This window comes from Salminus brasiliensis, chromosome 14, assembly GCF_030463535.1.
Source record: "Salminus brasiliensis chromosome 14, fSalBra1.hap2, whole genome shotgun sequence".
Lineage (NCBI taxonomy): Eukaryota > Metazoa > Chordata > Actinopteri > Characiformes > Bryconidae > Salminus > Salminus brasiliensis.
In genome coordinates, this window is record NC_132891.1 from 27903969 (window position 1) to 27921440 (window position 17472).

Genomic DNA, 17472 nt, shown 5'->3' on the forward strand with positions numbered 1-17472 from the left:
TGGGAATTCAGCTTTTTTTTTATTTGTGAAGCTTGTATAGTGTGTATTACACATGGATAGGAGCAGTCTACATCACTATCTGCAAGAAACAGGACTCTTATTGATAACTGATAGTAGTTTCTCACAGTATAATAAACACATGTATGTACAACAAACCCACACTTTAGGAGTGTTAGGTGCATTGGCAAATTCATACATTGAAGAAGGAAAGACATTCTTTTATTGTGGTGGGTAAAGGTGCTGGTTATTTTTCCATACATTTTATAAAACAAAATACACCAGTATGCTTGTGCATAATATTTATATATAAGTTTAAATATGTATTACAAAAATAAACCTTGGCTCTAGAGTAATTTAAAAGAGAAGAAAGAAAACTATCACCGTAAATCTCTTATTTAAACAATTCAGATGGAATTCCAGCTATTCACAGTCTCCCCAAGTAAATTCAGCTAGTACTGAGTACTTTATATATACAAGCCAGGAGTGTGCTTCAGTGTTTTTAAGAAAGAATATAGCAAAACTGCATACCATTACATGCTATATAAACTGGATATGAACAAGGAGATAAACAGTCATTACATCAATACTCTCAAGGTAATATGAAGCACACAAGCTGGAATAACATTCATACACATAATACAGGGAGTTGGAGTTACATCAGCTAAGAGAAACAGGCTGCACATGGTAAAATACAAACATTCAAGAGATGCCTTGTTACTTTTATGTGGATACTAGAGATCAACAGTGTGTGTGAGTGTGGACATATGGAGGCACTCCTCTGAACCTCACTAGTATCAGAATGGTGTGGTCAACAGGCAACAGGTCAGCTGTCTTGTAAGGCTCAGAGTCCGAGCTCAGAGCAGTAATTGCCACCCCCAAGCAGCCAGAAGTTGACAGAAAGGTCACAGACCTATGAAACAAAAAACAAGGACATATGTTAGGGCAAACCATATCAACTAAAATGTTCTTGATTACAGAATAAGTTGTGTAGTGTGAACCTGCCATTAGGTATCTGAATTGTTATCAGTCCCTGTGGAATACTATGGCATACTCACAATTTCAATGCTTTTAACTTTTAAAGTGTGCCAGCTTTATTTTACATTGTGTTAACATTCCATAACAAACATACCAACAGATATAATAAAAAAACATGCAAGTATGGTTATCATTTTACAGATCTAAACAATATGCAATGCAATGTATGAATATATTTACCTATTAAAATCTCATAGTGCTGCCATGGTCAGTCACATGACAGAGCAGACACCAGTCTGAAATTTCTCACCATTACGGTTGGTGCCTCTCTTTCCATACCTGCACAGAGGACAGATTTTAACATTAATATTGGAAAAAAAATATAAAAATGATTTTGAATCTTTTAAGAGAGATGAAATTGTACTATAAACCTAAAATTGTGATATGTGTTTTAAGGTCATATAGACATGTAAGTAAGTTATGTAAAATATCAACAACTATGTGACATTTGTAGGTACTTGTCAATTATATATGTATTTGGCATTATATCAGATCAGGTTTTATTATGAGGTGTTTGAGAAAAGTCTTTACCCATTTAGATTAGCTGGTTCGGAGTGGTACACATGCTTTCCCTTTTCAGCCACAGTGAGTGTTCCGGCATGGGCGGTCTCCCTATGGCTGACCTTAGGTGGTTGGTAAAGACCCTTTGTATCAATGGGAGTAGCTGGAACAGTCATGTAGATTGTTGGAAGGTTGCCATTGGGCTCTGGAGTCTCAGGGACGACATTTTTGCGTATTGCTTCAGGACTGGATGTGGCAATGACTTTGATGTCAGGCAGTGGTGTCGGACCTTGGGTCTGTTTGAGAGAGGCTTCACAATGGGCGAGCTGGAGTTTCTTCATGTGGTTGATAGCGACTGTAGCATTGAAGGCTTGCTGGAATACATAGTCAGAAATTAGAGGTTAGCAATATGGCAAAACTGTAACATTATGATACTTGAAGGTATTTTCATTTAGATCGCATCAGAATCATATCAGTAGGAGCAGATACTGTCCACACATAACCTTCCACAAGATCACACTTGAAGCCTAAAACTAACCAAAACAGGTCCAGACTGGAAAATCACTCAGAGGAGACGTGTAAGTGCTAGAGACTACGAAATGGTCATTGCTGAAGCTCTGTTGTGTAATCAGGCCACAGATCGGATAAGCTACACTGGTGAGAATATGGTGGAGGAGGTGGACTTTAAATAGTCAGAGCCTTCAGAGAGTGGCTGACTGAGGAGTCCTTAGTTTACCTTCCATTTTGACTTGGCAAAGTTCTTCTGGATCTGCACACTGACAGAGTGGTAGATGTCCTGGCTTCGGGCAGTCTTTCCAATGATCCTGAAGACAAACCCAGAAACAAACCTGTCTCCAAATCTCTTAATCTATAGCAAGGAGTGGCCACAATGTTAAACAATGTTAAGTCTTTTCCCAGAAGATAAATACAGAACTAATAAAATAAATAAATGCACATATATAACATAAAATGGTTTAAATCATGGTTACGTAAACAAACAGCAAGTATTACATTATTGGTATGATATCTGTACATCATAAATGAAGATATTCTAGTGTTGGCTGGAAGCAAGGAACTTGATGATTTAGGATCTTACCAAGGATGTCTAAGGGCTTGATCTGTGGTGTAGCGCAATTTAGGATTCTTCTGCATCATGTTGCGGATGAAGTCCTTTGCTAAAAACACAACAAATACATATCATGTAAATGCTGGTACTTTATCAGGAGCTAAAGATACTAAAGATACAATGTTTTTTTCCTTCCACTTTTTGTTCTATAAAAAATATGTTTGTAATAGAGATGTGTGAGTGTGACAAACATTTTATTCACACTCACACATCTGTATTACAAACATGGTTCTTTGTGAAACCACCGCCTGTGCTGGCCAACATTAAGTTGTGATGCTTAAGTTGTAAGCTTAAGTGTGAGGAGGTGAGAGCACGACCGATTGTGCTCTCTCAGACTCCGCTGATGGCAAAGTGGCATGGCTCAGGATTCGAACTCGCAACCCCCTGGGCCATAGTGGTAACCACTCAGAGCTCCAAGCACCTTCATTTTTAAGAGTGTACATAAAATGAAATGCCTCATGAATGTAGTTTCCACATATGATCACAAGTTTTTATGTGTGTGGAAAATAACATGTGTGAAGTGTTTCAAAATTCATGTTTTTTTTTGGCCTGCCTGACATCCCAGCCTAAAAAGCATGCATACAGAGAGAAACCAAAGGACTCTTACCAGACTCTGAGATGTCATCCCAGAAGGGGGAGTCAAACTCATACTGTGCTTTCATGATCTTAGAGAACAAGCGAGTCTCAGTCTCTTCATAGAAAGGAGGATACCCACATAGACTGTTGAAGAGACCCATAAAACAAGCTCATTATTTTCTGCTTTAACATTTTTATGTGCTGCTATACACCCATTTCCTTCTTGTAACACTTCAGCTTATAAAGTTTCATTTGTCTACACATTATGTTTGCCCACTAGATGGCAACATTTTACACATTACACTACACAGCAACTACAGCATCACAGAGCTAAATCTGGATCTGATACAACATGGCTGAGGTTGTTGATTGAGTAATCAGTTACTCCCAGAGTCTTACAATAATAATCCCAACTCCTAACAAGCCTTACACCCCTGTGCTTCTAAATGCAGCTCTGTGATGCCGCCAATCCCTGAACTTAAGCAACTGTTTCCCATGGGGATGTGATCTGTGGTGGTCTTGTTGGTTGTGTAAGGGTAGGTTGCTGTGGTGTAAGCATTAAAAGGTAAAAGATAGCCTTCTCACAGGATGTAAGTGATGACTCCAATAGACCAGCAGTCCACTGCTTTACTGTAGGGCTTCTGAGCCAACACCTCCGGAGCTGTAGCAAATCAAAATCAGAGGTTTTAAAAAGTACATTCTACACAGAATCAGCGATACATTCATCATTTTACCCTGTATTTTCAATTACAAAGTCCCCCTTACCCACGTAGCCTGGAGTGCCACAGGCTGTGGACATGATGCCATTGTCCTCCATTTTGGAAAGACCAAAGTCACTGATCATGATTTTGGAGTTCTCATCTTGGCTGTAGTAGAGCAAGTTCTCTGGCTGTGGAGCGAAAAAGATGGCAAATATAGTTGCAACATTATAAAGCAGAACTGGTTGTGTCAGATAATTATGAAATACAATTATAAAGACTATGAAATATATAGCTTATTTGAGTCAGTTTAGTTCAGTTTTTAAAGGCAAAAATGACATTTTCCGTTATTTTAGTAAATTAACAGACATTTCAAAAAGAGTAGACAAGAGGGTCTCAAAAAGACAGTACATGTGAAGCATACGTAACATTGCATAGACAGAGGCTAAAAGCATACTGATATTGAAATCGAAGTATTGGCTGGTAACGTTCTTTAAAACTGTTAAGCTTTAAATTTAACAATTTTAGTTGATGCTCTTCACTCTGGGTGTAGCTGTTTAACTTAATTTTAATAACAGTACTTTTTAGTTATCATATTTTATTCATTTATTTATTTGTAGATCATTATTCATAATATTCTTATTTTAAGTTTAGGTTTGTTTTAAATGATTAGATGTTTGTTTAAAAATCTTAAGTAAATAAATGTTAATTTTTAACTATAATACTTAAAAACATTATTATAAAATGTATTATAATTAATATTTTACATCTCCTAATTCTTAATATCCCTAATATCTCCTGATAGTTTTTTTTATCTCATTTTGATTCTATTTCCTTTTTGTCTCTGCCCTTAACCTTCTTTTTGTTTTTGCTTATGTTGATTTTAATTGAGTTTTAATTTTAATTGAGTTACATGGAAAATGAGGGTCACCATCAATGTACCATCAGTGAGTGAAAGCATTGATTGATCGACTAAGAGGAGTATCTAAAAGCAGACAAACTAGTCAAACACAGGATTGTTACATGATCTGATCATATCCTTCTTCTTTTTATATCAAAACTTATAGCCTACATTTTTGAGCAGCTTTTCCCATAACTGATTAAACTAAAGACTGACCAAGCTGAGAGTTAGTCGACAGAAACTAGGCGTCCATCTTTCCATACCTTGAGATCACGGTGTACAATGCCGTTCTTGTGCAGATAACCGACAGCCTCCAGCACTTGTCTGATCACCAAGCTGGCATCCATCTCTGAGTACATGCCCCGGTCCAGAATTCGATCAAACAGTTCACCACCGGAAACACTGCAAAGAGAAAAAACATCTGTAAATAAAAGCAATCAATACAGTATGTGCAGACAAAAAGGCGTGAGTAAATAGATGCTACTCACAGTTGCATGACAAGGTAATAGTGGGTACGGCTTTCATAGAAATCCTCCAACCCAACTACATTCTCATGTTTGATCCTAAACCAGAATAGAAAAGATGTAAGAGGTTCTGCTAATAGCTCATCTGTTTATTTATACGAGGTAGATGCAGAAACAGTACCTCCTTAGCACAGCGATCTCATTCTCCAAGTTGACGTCCCTTTTGTTCTTCTTCTTTACACACTTCATGGCAAAAAGCTTGCCTGTTTTTCTCTCCTTTACCATGAAGACCTCTGAGAATGCGCCTCTGAAAAAGTAAGATAGGAAGGAGAGAAGGAGATACAGGAGGTTGGATACGGCTGGATGCACAGTGTAATGAAAAAAAAAACGGGGTGGTAGAACATGCAGTGGTAAAACATGATCCTTATGAACCAACTAAGGTACACAACATACCCTTTCCCAAGATAAAGGTGCACATTTGTTCCTTTTCATAATGTTCTTTAAATAGGAACATGCACTTACAAGCCTGGAGTACAGCCCTTTCAGAGTGTATAGTGGTAATGCAACTGGGAAGGGATGCGGTATAGTTATATTTCCTACCTACTGCACATCTCCGATGCCAAGCACTGAATCTGTACTACAAATATTCCAACATAACTTAAATGTTAAATCCCTATAAATAAAAATAAATCCCTTATTACTCTATTTCTCCCAATTTTGCACCAGTTGGAAGTGCCAGCTCCTCTTTACATTGTGTGAACTAGTGTGGACTAGTAGAAATAGTCTACATTACTCCCAAAAAAAAAAAAAAAAAAAAACATGTCCAGTGGTAAACAAATGCCCATTGCAATTATCTTCTGTGGTGAAGGTCCTCCTCAGTGTTCTCACTGCTTCAGGTGTAAAAAATCTTCATAATAAATCTGCTCGTGAGCAGTTTGAAGTGTGAATTATTTTTTTTTTTATTTGCTTTATTAAATAAATACTTTAGGATTTTTCTGCATAATCTCTATGTCTCTCTGCAGCTATGGCATGCATTTAACAATCATTAACACAGACAGTAGAGCTGGGCAATGTGATGATATTTTATCACATCGTGATAAATTTTGTTATTGTGATAACAATATGCTTTTCTAAGCATATCAATGGATACTCTTAGTGCTTAATAAACACTTATCAGCTACAGGTTTCATTACCAACAATGTAATTAAAGTGGCTCTGATGAAGAGCAGCAGATGTTGAATAAAAATCACAGTACAGTTCAGTACAGGAGAGTCTCTGAATAGTAGTGCAGGGAAATGATTGTCTATGGTAACATAATAACAGAATGCTAAATTAATTTAGCTTAAACACCAGAATTAGGGTAGAAGCTAATTTGTTACTGCTCAAAAGTAGTGAGCGGTCATCTTTTGTGCCAGAGAAAGGGGATTTCTGGCTTAAGAGGTCATGGTAAGAGCTAATTTTCTGTTCCCTATGCCTTCCACACTATCTAAAGCTGCAACTTGGAATAGCTATCCTGGTCAGGGGATTAGGACTTAAAATCCTTTACGCAACGGAAACAGTAGCAGCTCAGGTATCCAGGTGTGGAGCCCGGAGACTGCAGAGACAGACTCAGCCCATCATCCAGGTCAGTGAGCACACCATGGAGCACTCCAAGGATCAAACCTTCTCACTGCACTGGGCCAAGTGGCAATTACCATTGGATTGCCTTTATTTTAAACTATGGGAAATTAACCCCTTTAGGAACTCCTTAGGTCCTCTCAGAACACTGTGGCCTAAAATAAATGAAACGTCTAAAATGTAAGCGATGTAGGAACACAAACTTTGCAGGAGCTTTATAGAAGAAAGCAATACTGAACTTATCCTAAATATAAGTTTATGAAATTAGATTTTAAGGTAATGTATACCTACTTGTGTTGGTCCATTCATTAGGAAATGTGCACAGTATATAAATAGCAGCATGGAAAAATTAGGAATGTAGCTACATCATTTTGACAGCATTTATGTGTAATATTTTCAATTAGATTTTCCAATAAAACTTCCAAAGCCCTATCACACGTAATGTGTCACCCGCCTCCTCACACTCACAAGGAATGACAAGAATCACTAAATAGCTTTTAATTGCACTGCCGCCTCCAGCCCCCCAGCAGAGTCCAGCACATTCTTTAATCTCAGTTACTGAAAAACTATTAATGCATCTGAATTTAAAAAAAAAAGCAAAATACAGTTTTAACTAACCTTGCCTGCTAGTCAGCAGCAAAAAATGTCCTTGTGTTTTATAAGGCTATTTCATAAGGAAAGAGTTCAGCACCAAGGCAGCCTAATAGACTGTATGACTGTATACATCATCTCACTCGTTGACATATCAAACACTTTTAACACTAACTATTAACCATTACAGCATAGCGCCTACATGTGCACAACTAACATATTTATTTCATAGTATTTATCCAGTTGTTTAGGCTATTTATTAGCTATATTTACATAATGCCTCAGGGTCGTTTTTCAAATACATATCAAATGATTGATATTAGTTACTGAATTAAAAAACTTAAATAGTTCATATCTATTTTTCCACAAAGGCCAGTTACAATATTTGTGTTTAGGATGAACGTATTGTTCAAACACTGACAATTCATTTGACCTTTAGACTATTTGCCTATTTTTGTTATTGTATCTTTAAGAAGAGTTGTGCAATAAATATATGACCTATCCTTCGACTGTCTGCTCTGTAAGAAATTAGAAAAGACAATGTATTTACATTATAGTCGAATAGCTGATTACTAAGCATAGGATGTGAGGGGTCAACAAATTCCAATTTTAGATGCTGTTTTTTGAAGCAACATATTTTCTTCCCTGTAGGGTTATGCTGAGGGCGAGTGAGGTTTGGTTCAGGTTGTTTTTGTCACAGAAAGCCACTCTCTCAACTCCCCCAGGAAGAGCATCTCCCACTGCTCCACGCTTCCGCTTGTATAGCAAAGATCAAGGACATTGGGACAGGGCTACCACTGCAATGAACACTGTAAGGCTAAATTACATATTATGTTGCAGAATCCTTATTATGGTCATTTGAAGGCCTTAAAAAGGTTATATGGTGCACAAAGTTGATGTGCGGCCTAATGGACTGCCTTGCAAGATAGGATAAATGCACCAATAGAAATGTTCCACAAAGACTTGAGTTGTCTTCACATTAAAGCAACATGATGTAGCATTTTATACCTTGAAATAATAATAAGGCTCCACTGAACTTTACTAGAAAGAAGTATCTCATTGCTACATTGGTAATCCAAGTCATATTTTTAAAATAATCCTGTGATATTACTCTACCACCTCAGTCCACATGCTTCTTTCACTTTCAGCGATGGTTTGGAATCGATGCATGTATAAAGTGTGATCTTTAGGGGTGGCTCAAAGCATGAATTACACTTCTTGACTGTAGGGGGAGCCCGGGAGTAAGAAATGCCAATTCTTGCCTACTGCTGCTTTAAAAGTTAAGATCATTTTTGCTTTCACCTATGAAATGACCTATGAATACTGGACAGCAGTGGTTGATTTTTTCAGTTACACTGAATGTAGTCATTTCAATCTGTTCATCCTTTCCACATGGATAAAATACATTGCACACTAAAATAATTCATTATTTTAGTGTGCACCACCAAAGAATTTTTTTAACTGCTCTGGGAAAAAAGGCACAAATAACAGTGGAAGATATAAACAGCTTTCAGTGCTGTTTGTGGCTGCTCAGTCCCTATAGATTATCACAAAGCTCCCCTCATCCAGTTAGGAAGTGACCTATTCTTGTCTGTAAAAAAAAGGTCAACACATTCAGGCTGCCCCTGTATCTGACACAGCATCAACATTAGACTTTACAGTTTTGATTTCAGTCCTTGTGCAGCACACCATAAGCATCTCGAAAATGGCAATTCTATAAGAATGTATAACATAAAGGAAAGCAAAGTTTATGTAAGTGTATATTAATAGAACAATATTTTATTCCATATAATTTTGCACCATTTTCTGGTCCATTGGTCCACTGATTCATTATGAAAAATTCACACAATTTTCACAATGTTCAGTTGCTGGCATTTTCAAATAGTCTTTTAAAGTAGTTTAATATGACAGTGCAGATTCAAGAACAATTTATACATGTATTTTAACAGTCAGCAGCTTAATCACAGCCTTCCATGTCTTGCAGCCTTTTTTCTAAAAATAGAGGGGGGGCAACAGACACTTATGCATGTTGCATGTTAAAAAAAACCCTGCTGTTCCTCACAACCCCAAGTCGAAAGAACCATAAGAATTCATGAGCAAATGTGCAGTCCTCAGGAATGGACCTAATGCACATGCTTTATAGAGAAAATGCTCTTAAATCTCAGGTGCCTTTTAGGAAAATCACAGATGCAGTTAAGCCTCTCGGTTTGATCTCTTAAAGACCCAGGTTAACATGAACAATAAACACCTGGCTATATTACCCCAAATCCTCAGTCTAGTCAATGCGCTGTGACGTCAACCTTGTTTCTGCTGGGCCTAATACAACCTGAGCCACAACCAGGCCAGAAGACAAGTTGGTTGACCATTGGATTAGTCTATGACTTACTTACTTACTTACCAGTGAGAACTTTGGTTTTGGAAAACGAGCTAAATTTAAAATAAACATTTATGCTAGCTTGCTTGTTGCTAATGTTTGTGATTGTAAAGAATCACATGTTCTCAAGTTATCATTTTTGTAGATATTAACTAGATTTCATTTTACTTAGCATCTATAATTCCCATACTACCCCATATCAACCTACGTAACAACATTTAGAATAACATAATGACTGTAAGCATTGGTTGATAGCAGTGCAATGTTTTGGGAGTGGTTCCATTGAAGAGTGTGTTAAGCTATTTGTGAATGAAACCCTAATCTCTCAATGTCTATTTGAGCCCTAAGGCAAAGCTTCAGGATAAGGAAGTAGCCCTATCTAGCTTTGCCTGGCCAAGCATGCCAAAGTAGACCTCTTTTTAAATCCTATCATGTCTGTACAATAGAGGACATACAGTATATAGGCCAAACCTACAACCGCATGAACGTTACTTTGTATTATGATAGGATAGTTCAAATTTAACTCCAGACCCATTTTATTTCTTCTGAAATACTTGTAATATTACCTGTTAAGGAATTTACAATTGTCTAAGACTAAACAGGTGTACTACAGCGCAACAGATTTGATTTTACAAGCTGAGAAATAAGTTGAGAAATAAATTTGGAAATTGTTAGCTTAAATATGTACTTACGATCCCAGCACCTCAATGAAGTCGAAGACTTCTTGGATGTTATCAGTGCTCTTCTTCCATTCATAATCAGCCTCCTTGCGACCCATTTCAGTGTTAGCCTCTACAGGGATTTCTACAACACAAATGAAATGAATCAAAGAGAATTATCAAATGAACTTGGCACATTAAGCACAATGTATTCATTGAAACATCTTGATTTCTTGCTACCTTTGTCAGGAGGGAATATAACTCCTAATATTCCAGGAGCCATAAACCTCACTACTCACTATGAGTTAAATTCAAATTTAAAATCTTAGGTCCAGGTAAATAATTCCTCTGCAGTTCTTCAAGGCTAGCCTGTCCAGTCGTGAAGCAGTTCCACAGCCAGAGATGTAAAAGAAGTGATGAAGGCCGGAACACACATTCATCATCAGTGAGCTGAACGTCACCTCTAGGACGCTCCTGCCTGTCTGAGGCTTTGTCTGGCCAAGCGTGTCTGCTAATACCTACCTTAGGCATGGGCTACACCCATGGCCAATGACACAAGTGCTCATTGGCCATCCCACTGGAGCCCTACATTGCCTAACACTAATTCCAGACTCTGGAAACCTTCTCTGACTATTCTAATTTGTTGGCTAGTCAAGCACTGAGGTAAAAGGGGCACATCAGGACTTCAAAGGACATCAAACTTTTGGGCAACAAATGAGAAGGCTCTATTACGTTAGGCCACCAAGCATGTATAGTCATGAAAAACCTGACCTGCAGCATTTATGGCCCTAGTTTACATTCAGAAGAAAATGAGTATATGGCTATTTCAACTTAGAATTTGAGAATTAAAATGGACCCATTTCGCAGCTGAATGGGTGTGTAAACCACCACAATTTTAGGTATGTTGGAAAAGTCATCCCACCTGAGAAAGGCACTGAAGGGAGGATCAAAAAAACCCACACAAAAGATAGCAGGCACAGCAGAAACATTCTCTACAGTCTTTTTCAATTTACTGCAATTTTTTTTTTTTTTACTTTGGTGCAAAATTGCATACAAAAATAAGATGAAGGATAAAAACAGGAGAGAAATAAACACTTTTTCCTCACTTTGTAGAAAATCAACATGGATGATTTGAAAGGGATTAGAAGTTAATACATGGCCCCGGTTTCTCTGTAGGCTTTGACCTCTTTCCCCTTATATAACAGTTAGTAGAATCTTTATCTATTCACTTAACCCGAAAGGAATTAACTCCCAGAGGTCAAGAGGTCAATTGCAATTGTAGAGGAGCAAAGATAATGAAACACTGGCAAATGAATCACACTCATGATGCTGGAGGGTATGGATGCCATAAACATATTCTGCTTAACACAATACTGTAGTCTGAAGAGTAGTTGACTTAATAGGTTTGAATTGGGTAACCTGAAGACAAAAAGAACATCCAATTAAGCAACACTGATACCGAACAAATCCACAGGCTTTGTGCCAAGCAAAGGGTAACAGCAACTTAAGCCATTTGACACATCTTTCCTATTCTCATTTCCCTTGCAATGTGAGTGCAAAATAAATCTGGTGGTGAAACATTTCTAAATGATCATGGTTCGTTTTAAGGGTGCTTTACTGAATACACAAAAGTCACATTCCAAGAACGGAAATGCATTCACAGTCAATGCCAGGCAGGAACAGGCATCATCCACCATCTGCCATCATTCAAAAAAAAAGATTTACATCAGTTACTTCAATTAGTAGCGTAGTACTATAGCATAGTAGTACTTTAATTTCATACAGATGAAGCAATGCTAAAGCATTCAGTCACTGTCTAGCACTGCTCCACCTAAGAACATACCGTACCTTAACTGCCCTTTTGACGCTATAGGATGCAGACCCCTGTATTCACATGACTGCATTCTTACATTAGCAGAATAAGCATAAGCTGCACAAAATAGCATGGAACATTATATGTGAGTATGGTCCACAGAGAACAGGTCCACAGGTGCAGCCTGTGAATGGCTGTGAAGAACTGGGTTAGCCAAGGTCAGGTGGGGCTCAGGCAAGCTAACTCACTGACCATACAAACAAACCATAAATATAGCTGTTTCTACTGCACATGAAAAAGGTTTTCTCCTAGATCCTGGAGCATTGTTGTGTAGATTTGATTAGTGAGATCTAGATGTTGGATGATCACTACCCCACCTTATCCCCAACTCTCCACCTCATCCCAAACACCTTATTCCTGTACACCTCATCCCTGTGCACCTTAGCTGAATGCATTCATTAGAACAGGTGCCTACAAACATTTATGAGCATATAGCATTTTATAACTCCACCTCCTAACCTCGTATCTTCAAGATGGCAACTTTGCAGGAAAGGAAAAAAGGTAACTTTCAATGGAAGTCAATGTAAAATGTTTTTGGAATAAACATTTCTACTGATCATGTCATTTTAACACAATGTCTAAAAGACTGCCAGACTCTAACAAGTCTAAACACACATACAGATAGATATACAGACAGATAGACAGACAGATAGATAGATATACAGACAGACAGACAGACAGATAGATAGATAGATGCTCTTGTAAGATTCATGCAAAACAAAACCCTAGTGCATCATCCTGGTTCAATGCATGTTAGCATGAAGTTCACTGCTATTACAAAACAACAACAACAACAACAACGCGTCTCCTGATTTACCTTACCTTCGGGTCTGTAACACTTCCAACACGTCCCCCGTTTCCCCTTTTGGACGGCGAGGCAGGGGCAACAGTGGTAGAGGACGGTGTGTGCGAGATCGAGAGGACGAGGCGCGGAGCTCAACGACACCGACATGAGCACAGAGTCCTAATGCAAACGGTGCACATGCCTGCACCCCTACCCTCCATTAACCAGTCAGTGCCAGTCCCCTACCCCGAGCTCAACAGAAACATTCAGCGAACCGCGATCATGCACACCAGTCATCAGCTACAAACTGAATTAGAAAAGCTGCTGCTTTGATTAGACTGACTGATGCTCTGCTCCTCTGAGGAGGTCCTGTTCCTTTGACTTACCTAGAGCCAAGTGCGCTTTACGCCGCTCCGCTCTGACTCTCCTGCCAAAAGCTCGCTGCCGTCTGGACAGATCAGCTTTGCCTTGAGGCACAGAAATAACCGCGGCTGCATGGAGATTACACATCCTCACCACGCGAGAGGAGGGGCATCACTTTCTCAGGTGGGCTCCCAGTAGACACACTATCATTGCGTACACTGCGGGTAAATGCTCGTTCAACCAAACGCTGCAATCTCTGCACTTAGTTCTCGTCCATAATCACATCAGATCAATGAAATGACAACAACATTGTCTGTATAGACATCAGTGTTCCTTAAAATCATGCGTGAATTGACTTTACTGAAAAGGTATCAGCCCACTCCAAGATGTTTACATTCTGACTGAAGGGGCATATTTGTTTCTGGTGAACTTCCACTATAGCCCCCCACCTCTAAAACCCTATTCAGATGCAGGTTATCAGGAAGCAGTCTGTAATAAACCTTCAACACGTCTCCTGAGAAATAAAACATGATGATATCTGCATCATCATTATCAGCATTTTGATCGATATTTGGTTCTGTATTTATTTAACTCTGTATAAGCAGAGTGTTTACAGAATGACAGTGACTGCATATCTGCATTTTTCATTTATTATACAGAATTTTACCGAAAGTATTTGAGGGAGGGGTGCTGTGTTCTGCATCTCCTAGTGCAAAAAAATAAGGAAAACTAGAAAAAAAGAATAATCTAAATAAAAACCCCTTTATTATTTATGTTAATAGTATTTGAAAAGTGGCTACACTATTTATATGTACAGTTTTTGGCTGATATTTAATCAGATTTACTTGCATTTGAATCATATTACACAATAAAGTGGATGTAGTGTTGGGAGTCTTGCCCAATAACTCTTATCGGTGTAGTGTGGAGTGCTTGTCCAGCCTGGGAATTAAAAAAAAACAAAAAAACATTATGCCCTGGACTTGCACAAGTATATTTTGTACACAGCTCCTGTCCAGGGGTGGTGCTGTTTTGTGAAATCCATACAACCTATATGCCATGTATTTGAAGAATTGAGAAATCAGTGTTGCTACAGCGACATTTGGGCTGTTACTGTTATGGAGTATCTTTAAAAAGAATTAATGGTCAGATCACATGCAGAAATGGTAAGAAGTTCACATTCTACTATGGTTAATTGTAGGGTTAGGGTTAGGTTACATTTAGGTTGAGGTGTAGGTTCAGGTTATAAAATTACACTTTCAAATTGATTAATTTCTGCTTATCTGTGTTGCCTCAGTACTTCATTCATATGGTCTGAGATTAAATTGGCTATAATCTCACCAATTCATATTGTGGAAAGGTGTCTCACCAGCTGCTGTAGGCCCCAACATTTGGTTACAACAAACAATGTATTCACCTATACACCTCTTATCAACCAAACACCTACTGGAGAATGATATGAGCTCTTCATATTCTTAAGAAACATCAGAAGGAATAAAAAGTACAAAAGTTAAAAAAACAGAAATGCACTATACTATAATATTTTTCAATTAAGCCAGTTACAGTTAGGTGCCAGAGCATTCATCATTAAATAGGTGGAATATAATAAACAAATTAATTATAAAAATTATAAAATTATAAAAAATATTACATTTTAGCAATGACATCAGCACATGTGTATTAGGTCTGTGTTTAGACTGACTTCCTGACAGCACAAAAACAATTCAGGATTTATTACATGCAAAAAGGATGAAGTTGGGCACACCTGTAAATCTGTATAATACACTAAACTGTTTGAGTGACAGACAAATCGAGTAGATAAATCACTAAGTAAAGTAAGTGAAGCTCTTTGAGATAAATATGCACAATCCTGGTAACTTGCTGCTAAAGATACTAACATCTAACACAGGAAGTGACTGTTAAACTCATTGGAGCTCATTACAAAGGACTTTTGCACATCAAATACACTCAACACTGTCACTGTCACTGTCACTGCAACAAATCCTTATGTGCCAAATTCTACATGTTTATAGGTTCATAATTTAATTATCAAGAAGCTACATTTGGACATGGGAATGACATATATCATGGTAAAATGCCAACACCATCACATCCCTGACTTACAAGTTGTTTATTTTAGTATGTGGGTAGCATGATTAGATAATACACAATGTATCCAAATGTTTGTGGATACCCCTTCTAATGAATGCATTCAGCTACCTACATACAGCACCCGCTGCTGACACGCATAAATGCAAACAAAAAGCTTATCAAGATCTTGCAGGTAAGTATTGCCAATAAAATAGCAATTCTCTAGAGCAGATAAACATAAATCTATTTTGCACCATGCCAATACTCTTGTACATTTCTTGCCTCCTGGACACCCCCTATAGTAGGGAAGTGTAATCTGCGCTGTGAGCCACCACTAAAGGATACGCTTTTCTAGATGAGCTGAGAGATATAGAACCATCACTGAAAGTAAAAGAAGCATGTGGACTCACATGGTACAGTAACCATTACCAGATTTTACACAAATATGTGGCAATGCAGCGTTACACAGTTTTTGTGAGTGTTATCCTGCATGCTTCTCCAAAGTTACATACCGCAGTTAGAAGTTTGAGGTAAAAAAAAAAATGCTACATAATGTTGCTTTCAGGTGGAACAGAACATTCTAATAAGCTGCCAAATATGAGGCCTGGGCTCAGTTATAAGCAGACATGGCGTTAATTTCCATTTTTATGCGGTTGACACACAGCTCCTGATGATAAATTTAGATTACAGAAAATGGAGGACTGTGTAAAGGATATAAAACTCTGGATGTCACATAACTTCCTTCTTCTTAACTTGAACCCTTTTCCTGGTGGTAACATAATTACCATATAATTACCAATGAGGTTAGTTTCTAATATTGCTGAATCATTTATAATGCATCTGTCTAACAATAATAACTAATGTTACATGCCATTTGTGCAGAAAACATATATTTCAGTATACTAAACTAGGTTTAGTTTAGAGTACAAAGACATGCCCATTATAATATTTGCACACTGAGTGTCATACACCAAATGGAGTAAATCATGTTTACCTTATGCTGAGGTGAAAGTGAGATGCCAGTCAAAAAGCCCCATAGTAAATAGACTTACCTGGATAATAACGTCTTCTGTTTATCAGTGTTCCGCATGTTTCCACAATGTAGGACCCCATTTCAGGAAAAAGAGTCTGCGACTGATAACTAATGTCCCTTAACAAAAAGAAGCTCAGTGTGATCTCAGTAGGATTCCCGTTGTCATCTTTGCACATCCTGGAGAAGCGGAGTCTCTAGTGAGATGAAACGGAACCTAGACCAGACAACTTGTTAATTACAAACCTCTGTGTTTGATGTTGCCATAGAAGGAAGAGGAGACACATCACTGTGAGTTCTCCGGGTGCTGTTTTTTTATTTTAGCGGTGGTGTCATGCGTAAGTGGGAATAGAGGTGGTTCTAGATTATCCATGTTGACTTGAAAACACACAGTTTATGCTGTTTAACTCTCAATGGAAAGACATGGCTTTTTCCATTACACAATTAGAGGCTGAGGAAGAAGTGGTTAGAATTTCTAAATATAATAAACTTGACTTGATTATAAAGTTGTGCCTCAAGGATTAATTCTTTGTCCTATATGGTTTAACCTTGTAGGGAATATCAGCATTATACCTCAACAGGCAGAGTCAAAGGAAATGCCAATATTTTTTTAGCAGGTGATAGATACCACTTTATATATATAAATACAGTTTGTCAGACAACCACAGCAAATAAAACATTATTTTATCACAGGTTTTTGGAAATTTGGAGTGAATCTTTCATATATTGGGACACTGGCCTTGATTGCATGTCTTGGACCAGACATAGACCAGAGCTCTGGGTTACAGTGCA

At 37.9% G+C, this 17472-nt stretch overlaps 1 protein-coding gene across 3 annotated transcripts; it reads right to left on the reverse strand.

Moving 5' to 3' along the window:
• camk1gb (calcium/calmodulin-dependent protein kinase IGb) lies at positions 1-16954 on the reverse strand. Of its 3 annotated transcripts, none has more exons than XM_072656514.1 (13): positions 16703-16954; positions 10576-10687; positions 5483-5608; positions 5326-5400; positions 5101-5239; positions 4004-4127; positions 3824-3899; positions 3270-3382; positions 2633-2711; positions 2273-2360; positions 1567-1910; positions 1216-1314; positions 1-910 (listed from the first exon to the last, which is right to left on the reverse strand). In XM_072656514.1, exons 1-12 carry the CDS (start codon positions 16857-16859, stop codon positions 1248-1250), a joined length of 1500 nt encoding a protein of 499 aa, XP_072512615.1. In that variant the 5' UTR covers positions 16860-16954; the 3' UTR covers positions 1-910; positions 1216-1247. The 3 variants fall into 3 exon arrangements, with proteins under 3 accessions (XP_072512615.1, XP_072512617.1, XP_072512616.1); XM_072656516.1 differs by lacking the exon at positions 16703-16954 and adding an exon at positions 13586-13827; XM_072656515.1 differs by lacking the exon at positions 16703-16954 and adding an exon at positions 13238-13563.
• Between the last annotated feature and the right edge of the window lie 518 nt (positions 16955-17472).

Coding starts and splice junctions, on each gene's coding strand:
- camk1gb (XM_072656514.1), bottom strand. CDS start 16,859: ATGTGCAAAGATGACAACGGGAATCCTACTGAGATCACACTGAGCTTC. Junction 4,128..5,100: donor TTGTACACCGTGATCTCAAG/GTATGGAAAGAT, acceptor TTCGCTCCACAG/CCAGAGAACTTGCTCTACTA. Junction 2,712..3,269: donor GGATGACATCTCAGAGTCTG/GTAAGAGTCCTT, acceptor TTGTGTTTTTAG/CAAAGGACTTCATCCGCAAC.